At 45.6% G+C, this 16,537-nt stretch overlaps 1 protein-coding gene across 13 annotated transcripts in view; it reads right to left on the reverse strand.

The window, feature by feature from the left end:
* RBFOX1 (RNA binding fox-1 homolog 1) overlaps window positions 1–16,537 on the reverse strand; it is a 2,434,604-nt gene that overhangs the window by 400,957 nt on the left and 2,017,110 nt on the right. The window contains exon 1 of one of the 13 annotated variants that reach the window (XM_027528162.1): window positions 6,546–6,851. The exons of 11 other annotated variants lie outside the window; for them this stretch is intronic. In XM_027528162.1, the coding sequence (XP_027383963.1) occupies window positions 6,546–6,632 (87 nt within the window). In that variant the 5' untranslated portion in view covers window positions 6,633–6,851. Of the gene's footprint in view, window positions 1–6,545; window positions 6,852–16,537 lie in introns of those variants that run through there. One more of the 13 variants, XM_027528163.1, reaches the window with a different exon arrangement.

Raw genomic sequence — 16,537 nt, forward strand, 5'->3', positions numbered from 1 at the left:
TCAACCCAAGCATCGTGAGCTCACCCACGTTCTCTGCTCTGATAGGAAGGGCTTTCTCCTCTGTTTGCCCAGAGAATGTCTGGTGATGCTCTACAGCCCGACTTGAATGCCACCTTTCCCCTCTGAGTGTGTGCATGCTACATTGATTCAATCGTGTTTGACTCTTTGCTACCTGATGGACTGTAGCCGGCCAGGCTCCTCTATACTTGGGATTCTCCAGGCAAGAATACTGGAGTGGGTTGCCAGGCCCTTTTGTAGGGGACCTTCCTGACCCAGAGACTGAACCCGCATCTCTTGCATTTCCTGCATTGGTAGGCGGGTTCTTTACCTGGGAAGCCCTCATTCCCCTGTGAACGACCCTCTTTCCTACTCCAAGAGGCATCCACCGTCTCCCTCTCCTATATCTCCATATGCACCTCGATAGTGGATCTGTGACAAAGAACAAAGGTCCCAGTCCACCAGACATGGTCCACATCTCAGCTCTGGCACTGACAATCCTTGTGACCTTGGGCAAGTGACCTTTCTCTAAATGTCAGTTTCAGGTCCTCCATATGCAGAAAAGGCATCGTAATACATGACTGTGATTTCTTATCCAATACCCATGGGGTCACCTCTCTATCTTGAAATTCAGATTTGGGGAGATTTTTCTTTTTCAGAAAGGGAATCCATCAGAAACAGATTATGTAACTTTCTCAGCAGGGCCTGGGACAACACTCTGAAATCAAACACAGAAAAATTCCCGTAGCGAAATATATGAATATTCACACTGAGTGGGATAAAGACAGTCTATAAATAGCGGCACATCATTTCAGGTCAAGTTTTCTTCCGAGAGGCATTTTAGTGCCAACACTCCCCCCACCCCCCAAAAAAGCTGATTTTCAGAGCTTTGGGAGATTTACAATTACAGATAATGGTGGGACAAACAGAACCCAACTTTCGGGTTATGGTAACCACCATTATCCACAGGTTTGCTCTCCCAGCTTTACCTGAGGTCAACCACAGCCTGAAGATATTAAACGGGAAATTCCAGAAGTAAACAATTCATACATTTTAAACTGTGTGTTGTTCGGGGTGGTCCAGTCCCATTCTGTCCTGTCCAGGATGTGGCCCATCCCTGTGTTCAGAAGATCTCACACAGTTAGTTGCTTAGTAACTATCTCAGGTATCAGATCAACTACCGAGTTATCGTGATGCTCGGGAGCAACTGATCCTTATTTTCCTGAATACCAGCCCCAAAGGACAAGAGTTAGTGATACTGGTAGTTCTGATGGAGAAGCCGTCAAGTGCTTCCTTGAAATGAAAACATTCTCAACCTAATAAGGAAGGCAACAAAACCATATGCTGAAATTGCTAAGATCTATGTTAAGAATGAATCTTCTCTGAGACACTTCAAGGAAGGAAAAAAAAAAAAAAAAACTGTGTGCTTTGTATAGTAAGATATCCAGAGCCACATTCACAACTTTTTATTGCAGTAAACTGTTATAATAGTTCTATTTTATTATTAGTAGTAGTCTCTGTGTCTAATTTATAAAATAAACTGGACCACATGTATGTACCCACTCCAGTGTTTTTGCCTGGAAAATTCCATGGACAGAGGACCTGGTAGGCTACAGTCCACAGGGCTGCAGAGAGTCAGACATGACTGAGTAACACACACACACACACAGGTATGTGTGTACAGGGAAAAACACAATCCATCTTGGGTCCAGTACTATCTAAAGCATCCACTGGGGGTCTAGGCCATATCCCTGGGAAATGGAGCATTTCCTGCCCTGCCAGTAAACAAGGACGTCACAGACATCAGTGGCTGGTGACCCTGGGGGAAGGAGAAGAATGCCTGCCATCTAGCAGCCAGCAGACTGCAGCCACTCCCTACAGTGAGCCCTGAGGAAGCTCAGGATGTGAAAACACAGGCCCATGGCCCGAAGGCTGAGATGCTTATTAAAGGAATGATTTCAGTGAGCCTGGACTCTTGCATCTTCCTATAATAGAGAAGTGCTAAATTCCTTAACTTGGGATATCTGTTTTTCTTTCAATAAGAATAATCTCTTTGATGCTCAGACTACCTGCTCTTTGTTACAAAACTTCTATATAACCAGGCTCATCCCCTCACCTCCTTGGAGCAGTTCGCTTAGGCTTACTTGAGAGGCCCAGGCTTGAAGTCCTAAAACTTAGCTCTCAAATTTTAGGTTGCTGAATATTTTTTAAGTCAACATCCCCCACAGATAAGGGGGGGACAACTGCATTGTTAGGATAAATTGAGATAAAATATATAAGTATTTAGCACCATACCTGGTACACGCGTGCATACAAGTCACTTCACTCAAGTCCGACTCTTTGTGATCCCATCGACCATAGTCAGCCAAGCTCCTCTGCCCATGGGATTCTCCAGGCAAGAATCCTGGAGTGGGTTGCCAGGCCCTCCTCCAGGGGCTCTTCCTGATCCAGGGATCAAACCCAAGTCTCTTATGTCTCCTGCACTGGCAGGCAGGTTCTTTATCGCTAGCGCCACCTGGGAAGCCCTGCCTGGTACAAAGCACATGTGAAATACTTATCACCTATCATGCTTTCCTGATGTTTTTCCTATCGTATTGGATTTTATATTTATCTAAGGTTCTCTTCCACCAGGCTGTGAACCTAACAGTCAGTAGCTGTACTGGCTGCTTCTGTTTTCCAGGCGCATGTAACTTGCCTGATATGGAATATGTGGGTAGCAACTGAATAACTAAAGTAAAAAAGTACATAGTAAGGTGGATGTGGCCATGTCTACACCATCCTCTGTCTAGGAAAATAGTCTCCAGACCTGATCTGCAATATCCGGAGGAGATGAGAATGGAACTGTCTTGGTGTGGAAAATAATCTAGCAGTGATGGTCAAGGGCTATATCTGGCAGATAAATATCTACAGTGAGGGGCTCAAGTCTGAACTTGAACCCAGAGCCGAGGGCTTATCAGACCCAAACACCACCCAGACTGATCAGTTACAAAGCTGAGGTTTAGATGATATCATCTGACGCTGTGCGGCCGGCTATTGGTCCACGGCTCGGGTAAGTTCTCCTGGTAGCTTCTTTGACTCAAGACTGATGGACAATTTACTCGTCAAATCTCCTGTTCTCAGGTCAGATAATTCATTGATCATTCAAGGTCTTGTTGGAAATTGAGACATGAATAAAGGAGTTCAATGGGAAGACATGTTCGTTCTTCTTAACCAGAGATACCAGCAGTCGCTCTATGCCAAGGGGAATGGAACAGTGTTTATATACTGTTAATATTTGATACTTGATAGTATTTCTCTTCTTCTGCTTCTTACTATGCATGAAAACTGTCCAAACCGCTTCAGCCCAATCCTCCACGGTCACTCTGGAGTACCTTACATGGCTGGAAGGAAAAACTATTCACCTTGCTATCTATTCAACAAGTTCAGACATTAAAGATGGGTTCAGGATATTCAATATGGTAAAGCATCTAGCTTTCTTTGGGGATGGCCCATGAGGTCAGCAGTCACTATTGAATCTACTCCTGAGACAAAAGATACTATTGAGTCACGTCCTCGGAATTATTAGGAAACATGTTTGCTCACCACCTTTGCAGGATAAGGTGATGCTCTCTTAAAAGCCTCTTATGCTGTCCGATCAATTATTGTTTGTTTTCTTGGACTGAGCAGACAAAAACAGAGCAATAGGAAAAAAAAAAGTGGCACTTGATAGGGTTACGAAAAGGAAATTCGTAGGCCACAGAATCACTGGTTCTTCATGTTGAAAAGACTGTGAGATGAATCTCGAATTCTGATAAGACAACCCTGCCCAGTGGCCCCTACCGCTGTTTCATACCTCCAGTCACAGGGAACTTACTACTGCGGAAGGAACACACTATTTGGGATCATGGAACTGTCTCACTGATCACATTATGAGGATGTGGGTGGCACCTTAATTCCCTCTAGGAAAGCCCTGGCATCTTTTTTTAAACTTCTATTTTGTATTAGGGTAGAGCAGATTAACAATGCTGTGACAGTTTCAGGTGGACAGCATACATACACATGTATCCATTCCCCCACAAAGCCCCTTCTTATACAGGCTGGCACATAACATTGAGCAGAGTTCCCTGTGCTATACAATAGGCCCTTATTGGTTATCCATTTTAAATACAGCAGTGTGTACATGTCCAACCCAAACTTCCTAACTCTCCCTCCCCCCGGCAACCATAAGTTTGTTCTCTAAGTCTGTGAGTTTGGGAAAGCCTGAGTTGGGAAGATCCCCAGGAGGAGGGCATGGCAACCCACTCCAGTATTCTTGCCTGGAGAATCCCCATGGACAGAGGAGCATGGTGAGCTGCAGTCCATGGGGTTGCAGAGTTGGACATGACTGAGCGACAAATCACCCACACACACATTTGCATCTTGAAGAGTCTGGGAATAAACCCACATGATCAACGAATTGGTCAGCAAGCTGATAGAGTCTGCAGGAATACAGGGCACCTAGTATCACCTGAAGCATCAGCTGAGAGGCGAGTGTGTGGGTGTATGTCTTACAGTTCTTTCTTTGAATTGCCTTTCCTTCACTTGCAAATGTTACCGTGTGGAGTGTCTCAGTTGCTTGATGCCACTGGATAAATAACAGGCTGTCTCAGAAAACTAGAAAGAAGGCCAGTCTATCCCCACTCAGAGCGTTTCCGTGTGATCCATGGCGGGTGCGAGAGGAAGAAGATGAAGGCTGTCACAGGATCTGGGCTAAGACCCCCTGCTGCACCACTCCCTGACTTCTGGGTAACCATTTACCAGAGGTGTCACTTGGGAAAACAAAGCATGATCCCAGCAATGATCTGCAAGTAAAATCTCTTGTTTCTTTCCCCCAGAAACCAGATCCATTTCTCAAAGGCTCTGCACAGGAGGAAGGAATGGGAACCAGGCCTCCCCAATTTCTCAGCTCGCCCATGTGTCTTCTCATCTATCACGCAGGTAATACGTCCAGAGTGGCATTTTGTAATGACAGCAGCATTCCAGCGGATCGATAGTTATTTAATTCCCAACAAGCTCTCGAGTCCATTAAGCCTGATTACATTCACCCATTTCAGTGGGTGCTGTTATTTTTCCTACACCGGCACTTAATCTATAACAGGAACTTATGAGAACTTTCAAAAGCAATTTCAGCATCAATCAGCACAGAGTGAAGGGCACGATTTGCTTGTAATTATTTATCGGATGGGGCGGTCCAGGGTCTGACAAAACTCTAACCGCTAACCTTCACCCCGAATGTCCAACGGGAAGTAAAATGTTTTCCGGTGTATCACCAAGCCTGACTTCAGATCCCAGTGGCTCACTGGCCTGCGTATGCCTGGAAGGATGGAACTGTTTCCACGTTGTTGAGGACCACTCTCCAGGTAGTCCATTATTTCTCATGCATAATATAGAAGCCTCCCAAAAGAGCAAGGACCATAAATCTGGCATGATAAGATGTTTCGCAATGTTTTGGACTCCCCCCTAATGGCTCAAATTGCCAAGATTCTTATAGTTTACAAGAGGTAACTACAGCATTCAGAAAAGTAGACATTGGAGGTTTGATCAGAACCCTCCTCAGAAATTTGAATTAATGAGCTAGTGTTGCAGAATTTTGAAAGATCGTGGAGGGAGGAGCACAGAACTGAAGGTAAAAAGGACGTACTAACTACATGTAGCTTTTCTTTCCTGTAGAAAGGAGATACAGAATGTATTACAAAAAGATGACTGCTCTCAAACAAAGCACAAAAGAAGACATCCGGGTTTCCTCTGACACTCAGCCTCTGTCGTTAGTCAGTTCTCCACAGAGAAATTCAGACACATACCCAGAAGCCAACTTTTGCTTAAAAAGCCACACTTACAATGAAAAAAAAAGGCCCCAAATATCTTATTTGATGACTCTCCCAACACAGAATGAAAAGCCTTAAAAGTGAAACCAACTTGTATTTCAATCATCTCCTTTCTTGCCATCATTCAGATGTAAACAACTGGTAAGGGATTCCTAGTATCATCTCTGAACTTCATAAATTAACCATCAATAAAGCATTCCTTTTGCCTCTCTGCCACTGGTCAATTTCAGGTTCAGGAAGGCAGGGGTACCCTTCATGAAAACAGACAAGCCCTGGGAAGCGGAACCTAAGGATTAATGTGTATTTCATGCTCCTTCTGTTTCCTGGGTGAAAGCTCTTAACCAAGTCACCTCATGACCAGTTAGTCTGTCTCAGGATCTGCTGTGGGAGACTGAGTCCCTCCGAGAGCCCAGAAGGAGAACAAATCCTTTGCCCCGTGGTCAACCTCCCGAAGCAAAGTGAATGTTAAACAGCAGCCCGATCAATACAAGCAAATATAGCTCAACACACCATTTATTCAACCATGAGAGATGTCAATAGCCAGATTAGGGTGATCCATCTTTTTGATTTCCTACTGTCTTCCCTCAGACTACACGAGGGCTTTTTCCTGTATTAAAAGTGTTTGCTTTCTCAACCATAAAAATTCCAATTATTACTCTGCGCGCTCTGGAGTTAAGTTGCTGGCTGGCAGTGGCCTTGAATTACCTGGATCAGTCCTGGGAAGTAGGGGGCGGCTGGAACGATCATAGGTACGCCATAGGGATGCAAGAGGACTCCTTGAGAAGGCAACATGCTTTACGGGCAGGTGGGATCCCCTCGGAAGCTCAACGCATCAATGGAGAGTTGGGGGAAAAAAAAGAAAGAAAAAAAAAGATCTATAGACCCAACTTCTTCCGAACCACAGAGCTGAGAGCCAGATCGCCGCTGTCAGGAGCGCAGAGCTCATCAACACTCAGAGGGGAGAGAAAGAAAATCCAGCATCAGCAACTCTTAATGTGAAAGTTTTCTTCGCAGACGAGGGAGAGACACAGCAGCTGCAGGGTTGAAGCTACCAAAATGGAAGGTTCTATTTTGGGAACGGCTTGCCTAACATGACTAACCAAATACTCTTCATTAATTTAGTTCTCAGAGAGACTGAGAGAGACCCAGAGACGGGGAGCAAGGTGGTCAGGCTGACAGATTTGGGCTCTTTCCGAAGGAATTTGGGCAAAAAAAAAAAAAAGCAAAAACTGGAGTCTGTGTGGGATGGTTAGAGAGGAAAGCTGAGAAATGTCAATTGATATGATTATCAGCTGCCACTTAAAAGCTCAGTAGAGGAACGCAGACAGCCTCTGGTACTGATCACAGAGAAAGGAAGAAGATGCTATCTTGTTATCTGATGTCTGTTTCTCTCTTTCTTTCTCTCTCCCAGATTTTAGTTTTAAAGGGGCAACTTGTGCCCAAAATATAATTATAGCACCAGCGAGTATCTGTAGTGTGTGCTATGGCACACAGAACTATAGCTAAATTATTTACACATGTTTTGTAATTTCATTCTCAAAACTCTCGCAAGTAGGTACTATTACTAGTTCCTGGTCCACACGGGAAATGAGGCTCACGCTAGTTGAATTGCACGCTCACAGCCCTCCACACATGAGAGGCAGTGCCAGGCTCCTAATTCCTAATTGGCCACCGTATCCATTACAGTACTTCGTTCTGTAATATAATTTCATATGCCTTAAAAATAAAACTTTAACATTCTTTGTCTTTGAGCTTTCAGTTGTTATATTTTAATGTGTAATCGATTAATAAGATGACTCCCTGCTCCGAGAGTTTAAAGGCATACCTAACGCACACCAAAACCACAGACGAGAAATACATTCCAGTATTTCAGATCTTTCTGATGTTCGAAAACATCCAAGTGATGGTCCAGCATGCGTTACGTGGCCACAGATACTCTCAGATGGGATTGCAGGAGGTGGAATTACACTGACTTGGGTGTCCCAACTTGGCAGCTGTGTGATGTTGAACGTGTTGCTCAGTGTCTCTGAACCTTCGTTTCTTCATTTGGAAAACTGAGATAGTAACAGACCCTACCTCATAGGGTTGTGTGACGAGAAAAGCGCTTGGCATCCTCTCGTGATGTGTACAAGACATGCATTTGGCATTCTTGCCCTGTGTTCCTCTATGGACGCCTGGTACAGACACGCCTTTGACTTCAGGTGGAAGGCAAAGACGGCCTTCAGACTGTCACTCTTCTAGTATGTATCCCAGGAGAGCACCTGCTAGTGGGGAGAATTTCCCAATTTTGAGAGCACAGACTGAGTCCACTCAAGCCATGCTAAAGGCCCTGGGGATCATTGAAAATCACCTTCAAGCCCAACATCTGCTTGCCACCTCCCACCTCGAACTCGAAACCTGACACTGGATATAGATTTTTGTTGAAACTTGGAGAGCATCAGACACCGCGAAACGTATTCAACTATTGGCTTTTTCTAAATCCAAATGTCAATGCCTCCACTTTTAGATCGCCAAGGTGTTTTTACACTACACTAATTTTAGCTGCTTGATTTAGTTGCATAATTACATTTCTAGATAACAACAGTGGACAGCGTTTGGCAGAGAACGCAATGATTTAAGGCTGAATTGGGGCCATCTTGACAAGGTTTCTCTATAATTGATTCTCATGTATCCAAGTGGCCACCTTGTTACGATTCAGAAAGCTCCAGGAACAGCTGCGAGTTGACCCCCTCTTACTTAACAGCCTGATACTGTTTCTAACTTTAGCTTTTGACGCTGACTTTCAACACTGCTCTTCTGAGAAGTTACCAGTGAGAACAGTAGCTTTACCATGAGACGGCTTCCTGGGGGCGGGGAGAGCTCTTCCTGACTTTGGAAAGCCCTGGGGTCAGATCGTGTTATGTCTCTGGTGGAAAGATCACTGGACCAGGAGGCAGGAATTCAGGAAGGCCAGAAATGTATACATTTAGACTTTGTTTCCCGAATCTCCTATGTAAGTGACAATACTCACTTCCTCTTCACCAAGAGGGCAAAATTGTGGAAGTGTTTTGGAAACTTGTTCAGTTGCTAAGTTGTGTCTGATTCTTTGCGACCCCGTGGACTGCGGCACAGCTGGGCTTCCCTGTCCTTCACCATCTCCTGGAGTTTGCTCAAACTCATGTCCATTGAGTTGGTATGCTCAATGAAATACGGCATGGAATGGAATGGAAACTGTAGACTTACGTAAATATAAGAGACTTCTATATATTATTATGTGTGTTGTTTTTTTTTAAGAACTTGATGATACATTTCAGAAATATAGGTAGACCTTGAAGACATCGTGGTTGAATTCCAGACCCCCACAATTAAGAGAACATCGCAATAAAGCCAGTTGCACGTGTTTCTGCTTTCGCAGTGCATATAAAAGATATGGTTACACTATACTATAGTCTAGTAAGTGTGTGATAGCCTTATGTCTAAAAGAAGTATATGCCTTAATTAAAAAAATACTTTCTTGTTAAAACAGGCTAACCACCATCTGAATCCTCAGCGAGCTGTAATCGTAACCTTGAAGATCAGTTATCACAGACACAGACGAATAGAAAAATAATGAAAAAGTCTGAAACAGTGAGAGAGTTACCACAATATGACAGAGATGTGAGGTGAGCCAGTGCTGTTGGAAGAATGGTGTCCGCCGACTTGCTTGACTCAGGGTTGTCATAAACGTTCAGTCTGTTAAACAACAAAAAACATGGTATCTGCGAAGCACATTAAATTGAGGCGCGCCTATACAACCAGAACTATAGATATACACCGTTTCCTTTGCAAAAGGTGCTTTCTCTTTTCTTTGTAAGAACTCCAAGCCACAAAAGCTTTTCTGCTCCTGAGCATTTAGCACGCCTTTCCCTCTCTCTGAAAATAAAGGCCTGTTGTCTGGTGACCCTTTTTCACTTTGGCTGCGAGGTGAGAGCCCAATAAGAGGTTCAACTCCGTCCATTCCTTTGACCCGTACTACGGGCGGATCTGTGTTTTCATCTTCCTGTTCTCGCCACCTCCAGTCCTGTTATTCACATCTCTGATTCTGATTTTATATTTAGATATGACTGTCATCTATGATTGTAGTAGTTATATTTGTGAAGCGGTGTGAATTGAATGTTTCCTTTTTAAAACCCATCCACCAAACGTTAGGAAATAATACAACACGGAAATAAATAATGATCACTAACCAGAACCTCTTGTTTTCTAACATGCGTTCTGTTTTCCCAAACGCGAAGCATCCAATATGACTGGACCACAGTTCTTTCCTCTTGGGTCCATTTCTTCCACTAAAAGGTGGGCTTCCCTGGTGGCTCAGATGGTAAAGAATCCGCCTGCAATGCAGGAGACCTGGGTTCGATCCCTGGGTTGGGAAGATCTTTCGAAGGGAATGTCTACTCATGCCAGTATTCTTGCCAGGAGAGGTTCCATGGACAGAGAAGCAGGCACTACATTCTGCGTATCTTCACTTCCCATTGGCTGACAGTAAATAGGTAGCTACAGTGTCTAGTCTTGGTGTCTTAAGCTCATAGTATCTTGCAAGAATTCAAATAGAGAGAGAGAAAAAAAGAAAAAAAAATAAGGCAAAGGACAAGAGATATAGTCCTGGCAGTGGGTAGGAAACTTGGGTTGGAATGAATGGTAGACTGAATTCAAACCAAGAGCCCTGTACCATTAGCGCACTACCATTAGCACACTTACCATGGTGGTCGCAAGCAGGGAAGGGCAAACTTTTTTTCTGAAAATGGGCAGGTGACAAATATTTTAGATGTCGTGAACCTTCAGCTCTCTGTTACAACTACTCAAAACTGAGCCATTTTCATATGAACATGATTACAGTACGTAAGTGGATTCTGAAATTTGAATTTCCTGTCATTTTCACCTGTCACAAAATATTCTTTTTAGTTTTTCTCAACCATTTAAAATTATATAAACCAATCGGAGCTTAAGGGTCATACAAAAACAGTCAAAGCCAGGTTTGGCTCACAGGCCATGGTTTTTCCCATCTTTATCCAAATCCCTTCTTTTTTTATTTTATTTTTTTAAGTTAGAGTATAATATTCTTTGGAAGTACTGATGCTGAAGCTCCAATACTTTGGCCACCCGATGCAAAGAGCAGACTCACTGGAAAAGACCCTGATGCTGGGAAAGATCAAAGGCAAAAGGAGAAGGGGACAACAGAGGATAAGATGGCTAGATAGCATCGCTGACTCAATGGACATGAGTTTGAGCAAACTCTGGGAGATGGTGAAGGACAGGGAAGACTGGTGTGCTGCAGTCCATGGGGTCACAGAGTCAAGTCAGATATGACTTAGCGACTGAACAACAAAAATAATTGCTTTGCAATCTTGTGTTCATTTCTGCGGTGCAACAAGACACTCGTGTCATGGTTACCTCTCTTATCCAAGTGCTTCTTCTTTTTTTTTTTTTTTTTTAATAGTTTTTCTATTTAAAACATTTTTTATTTATTTTATTTAGTTGACTGCACTGGGTCTTAGCTGTGACCCATGGCCTCTAGTTCCCTGACCAGGGAATGAACCTGGGCCCCCTGCATGGGGGGGGCAAGGAGTCTTAGCCACTGGACTATGAGGGAACCTCCAAATGGTTTTTCTTATGCTGTCACATAGTATAACTCTTTCCCTGGATCCTGAGAGCCAACACGAGGGTGACCAGCCAGCACCAACCCTTCCAAGAAGCAGCTACCCCGAGTTTCAACACTCATATAAGAGACGGAAAAAGGACAGGAAGCACAAGGATCGGCTGGAGGACGGGATCAGGGAGCACTCAGTGAAGACTGGCTTACAGTTGCTATTGGCCAACAGAGCCAACTGCTGCCTCGTGGACCAAATCCAGTTTATAGGTGATGATGATGATGAACGTGCTAACAGGGATGATGACAACAACAGTGATGATGCTTTGACGTCACGGCACGAAAAGGAGCGGGCGTTTTTAAACAGAAGTACGGTCTATAAAATGTAGATCTGCAAGATCTCTTGAGAGCCTGGAAGATCTAGAACCTTTGGCACAGACTTCCTTGGCTCAACAATCCCTGAAGTCTGGGAGGGAGCCACCTCCCCCCAACAAACACACACACCCCCTGATCAGGAGCCCTCTAGACCATCCCCATCAGCCTTTACCTGCTTCCTGAAAAATGACCATCAGAACAGGACAAAACAGAATGCACAGGGAATGGCGTGTTTCTCTGACAATAATCATACTCTTTATTTTGCGGGTATTGACAGTCGTTATCTCCTGAGGAAGATCTATGCAGATTAATGACCCACACCTCCCCATTCCCAGGTGGCGCTAGTGGTAAAGAACCCGCCTGACAATGCAGGAGACTTAAAAGACTCGGGTCCGATCCCTGGGTGGGGAAGATCCCCTGGAGGAGGGCATGGCAACCCACTCCAGTGTTCTTGCCTGGAGAATCCCATGGACAGAGGAGCCCGGTGGGCTATACAGCCCATGTGGCCACAAAGGGGTGGACACAACTGAAGCCACTTAGCACACACCCCATTTCCAGGCCAAGCTGGGTGACAGAGAATCTTGTACCATTTTTCAAGGTCGTTCGCCATATCCCTCAGCTTTCCTTTCCCAGCTGCATCCTCTAATACACACTGTCCTTCCTTGTACCAATCACTTCTCTGCAAACCACACTGAGCTGCCTTTGCCAAACACCTTCATGAATCCACCACTCCTTACAAATTTGCCTGCTATGCAGAACTATTCTCTTTCCCTCCCTTCTTTCCTTCCTTTCTCCCTCCCTGTCTCCCTTCCTTCTTCGTAATTTAACATTACTGGCCTTAGTCAAAGGCACATTTTCTGCAAAACCTTTCGCATCACCCCAGGCAGAACTAACTATACCATCACCCGTGTCCTAAAATCATGTTATATTGTATAATAATGATTCTTTTACATGTGATGATTCCTTCAAGTAGGTAGACTGGCTCACATAAGGAAGCGTGTTATTCATTCCTGTTCGTGCCATGCTAAGTCCTTTCAGCATGTCCGATTCTTTGTGACTCCATGGCCTATAGCCCACCAGGCTCCTCTGCCCATGAGACTCTCCAGGAAAGAATACTGGAGTGGGTTGCCATGCCCTCCTCCAGGGGGTCTTTCTGACCCAGGGATCAAACCCACATCTCTCACGTCTCTTAGGCCTCCTGCATTGGTGGGTGGTTTTTTTATTTTTATTTTTTTTTACTATTAGGGCTGCCTGGGAAGTGTCCCCATGCTTATTTACCCAATGACTAAAAGGCAGAGTAGACACATGAAGCTCCTAAAATGCTTCCAGAGAGAATGACTGACTGAACAGTGGTTTTGGACCAAATACGAGTGAAGCTGTATTTACATATTGCATTCGCCCGGGGGTCTCCACATCATTGAGAGCTTCAGCTTTCCAAGGTCATCTCAACTCACCTGGAAGGGTCTGGGCACCATGAGAAAGCATGAGCTCCATACCTGTAGAGGCCAAGCTGGGATCCCGGCTCTGTCATCCTTTTCAACATTTGATCTGGGACGAGAAGACACTTAGCCCTGAGCCCCAGTCTCCTCGGGGTGAAGGGACAACATCTGGCCTGTTGCACAGGTACGCTGCTGCTGTGAAATGATACGCTGCGTACAGGTGCTCCTGGCACTCGGAAAGTGTTCAAAAAGGGCTAGTTCATTCGATGTTTTCTTCTTCAGCAATGTCTTTCATGTGCCCAGGTCAAGGGTTTCCTAGTCCTCCCAGTCTTCCAGTCAAGTCTGCCTCCTCAATACCCTACCTGTACCCCACAATGATGTCTCTGTAGGAGCCTTCAGGCTCTCTGATTCCTCCCAGGACCAATGAACGCTCCCTTCTTCAACAAGCAAACACACGTCCGATGCCCCAGGCAGCTTTCCCACCCTCTCCAGAACTTACAACCCTACCGCTCTAAACCCCTGGAAGACCAGCAGTGGTTTTCTCCCACATGGTAAAGAGCTGACTGGTGACTGTTTCAGGGTACGCTTCTATTTCATGCCCTCCACCTCCTGCTCCATCATTTTGTTTTCCCATCTTTCTCACAGGACTGGGCACAGAGTAGATGTTCAGGAGGCACTTGAGAATTATCTGCGGTAGCCCCACGATGCTCTGGAGGTTCAGAGAGGTTAAGTGACCTGTCCAATGTTAGACAGCAAAACACGTGCTTTCTTAATTCTCAAGGGCCAGTTTTCCCTTCTGCTGCTGCAGCTGCTAAGTCGCTTCAGTTGTGTCCGACTCTGTGCGACCCCATAGACGGCAGCCCACCAGGCTTCCCCGTCCCTGGGATTCTCCAGGCAAGAACACTGGAGTGGGTTGCCATTTCCTTCTCCAATGCATGAAAGTGAAAAGTGAAAGTGAAGTCGCTCAGTCGTGTCCGACTCTTAGTGATCCCATGGACTGCAGCCTACCAGGCTCCTCCGTCCATGGGATTTTCCAGGCAAGAGTACTGGAGTGGGGTGCCATTGCCTTCTCCGTTTTCCCTTCTACATGCCCCTAATCTCTGCAAAAGCATGATAAACAACCACTCTAGAGCAACAACTTGAACCAAAATGGATAAACGCCACTCAAGATCACCTAGAGAAGGGAATGGCAACCCACTCCAGGATTCTGGCCTGGAAAAGCCCATGGACAGGCAGGCTGCAGTCCATGGGGTCAGAAAGAGTAGGACACAACCGAGCAACTGAGCACACACATGCACAGGCATGCATTCTAACCCCATCCCACGCAGGTAAGACCAAAGCATGGAAGGGCTTTGTCTCAAAGGGAAATGGACCTCAAAGAAAAGGTTTCTGAAATGCTACATAATGCTTACAGTCCTGAGGCAGAGGGTTGACACGTGAGCTCCCAGAAGAGGGGAGGCTGGAAGCATCATGTCAACGACCAGGGAGGCAAGACCTTCCATCGGAGAAGCTTCCACCAACTGCCTGTTCTCTAAGTTATGGTCATTTCCTTTGTAACCTCAGCCAAGGATCAGTCCAGCCAGGAGAGTCACATCCTGGGAAGAGAAGACACATCCCCAGCCCACTGGGATCAGTTAACACGTGTGAATCAGGTGATGCATGGAGAGCTCTTACACAAATACTTACAAAGCTCTTACATAAGTACTAAGTAAGCATCAGTTCTCACTGCGGCATTGCTATATTCTCTCATTGCCTGACACTTCCACCCGATGCTCGCTGTGTGTTCTTGTGCCAAAATCTTAACATCTCTGTGCCTCCGATTTATTATCTGTAAAACATGAACTTGGACAAACTCCGGAAGATGGTGCGGGACAGGGAAGCCTGGCCTGCTGCAAACCACGGGGTCACAAAGAGCCAGACACGACTTAGTGACTGAACAACAACAAAACAAGAATACGATGAGCAACCACACCTCACGGGGTGTCGAGAGACTCAAAAAAGAGTCACATACAGACACGGTTAGCTGAGGCCCTGGCTCAGAGCTGATAGTGGGTGCACAGTTGTCATAGGAATGAGGCATTAGCAGCATCTAGTTGCAAGGATCAAACCAGTACAACACCCAGGTTCGATCCCTGGGTCGGGAAGATTCCCCTGGAGAAGGGAAATGCAACCCACTCCAGTCTTCTTGCCTGGAGAATCCCATGGACAGAGAGGAGTCTGGCGGGTTATAGTCCACGGGGTCGCACAGAGTCAGACACGACTGAGCGACTAACACAAACCAGGAGTATCAAAACCCTCCCTCCCTTCAAATGCGAACTGGTCAGATAGTTTTTACAGATGCCAGCAGGGAGGTGCATTTCTGTTGGAAGAACTTACCTTCTTCTTCCAGGCTCTAAACCGAAAAATTAAGACAGAGAGTCTAATGAATATGTGGGCATTGCTACTGTCCATGGAAGACCAGTTTGGAAAACAAAATACGAAAATTTCAAATTCACCTGGGGATTTATGGGGATGAGGAAGTGCCTCTGAAACAAGAATAAGGCAAAAAATCCAGGACACTGGGTCACCCCCACCCAGTAACATCACACACCCCCCTCTCAATAAAATTGGTTATGAACACACACAAAGAAAATTCCAGTAGGTCTTATGAGTGAGGAAGCTGCTGATCAGCATTAGAAACCCCAGCCCCCAGCGGTGGAGGCAGCGCCTCCTCTCGGATCATTAAGCACCTCTTGACCTGATTCTCCTCTGAAAGCCAGACTGACCGGCTGAATGAGCAAATCTAAGAATATCAACCTCGCACACCATCTCTGCTGAGATCAACAATGCTTCAGGAACCAACCCCTGACCTGTCTGGGGATGAATGGCAGCTGGGTTTGAGAACGTATTGACCTTGTTCTCCGCAAACAAATACTCCCTGGGGTCTCTCGGGGATAGGGGAATGAATAATCAGCCGCTCGGCTAGATTGTGCTTCCTGCCCTCCCAGCATCTTCGGTTGTGTGTGTTTGTGTGTGTGTGTATGCGCGCACACATGCATGCACTGCAGGGCCCTGCGGGAGCCAGGTACAGAGTTCACTCCAAATAGCCTGAGGCCCCAGGACTCAGAACTGGTCTTTCTGTCCTGACCCCATGCATGCTCTGTCCTCCCTGGGAACAGGCTGAACCACCTGAACTCCAGGCATCCTTTTCCCCCGAGAGACTACATCTGCACTGGCCTCTACCAAAGTGAACTCAGCATCAAAGATGCCTTGTGAGATGCTTCATTTGTAAAAAGAAC

This window comes from Bos indicus x Bos taurus, chromosome 25 (genome assembly GCF_003369695.1).
Source record: "Bos indicus x Bos taurus breed Angus x Brahman F1 hybrid chromosome 25, Bos_hybrid_MaternalHap_v2.0, whole genome shotgun sequence".
Taxonomy (NCBI): Eukaryota; Metazoa; Chordata; class Mammalia; order Artiodactyla; family Bovidae; genus Bos; species Bos indicus x Bos taurus.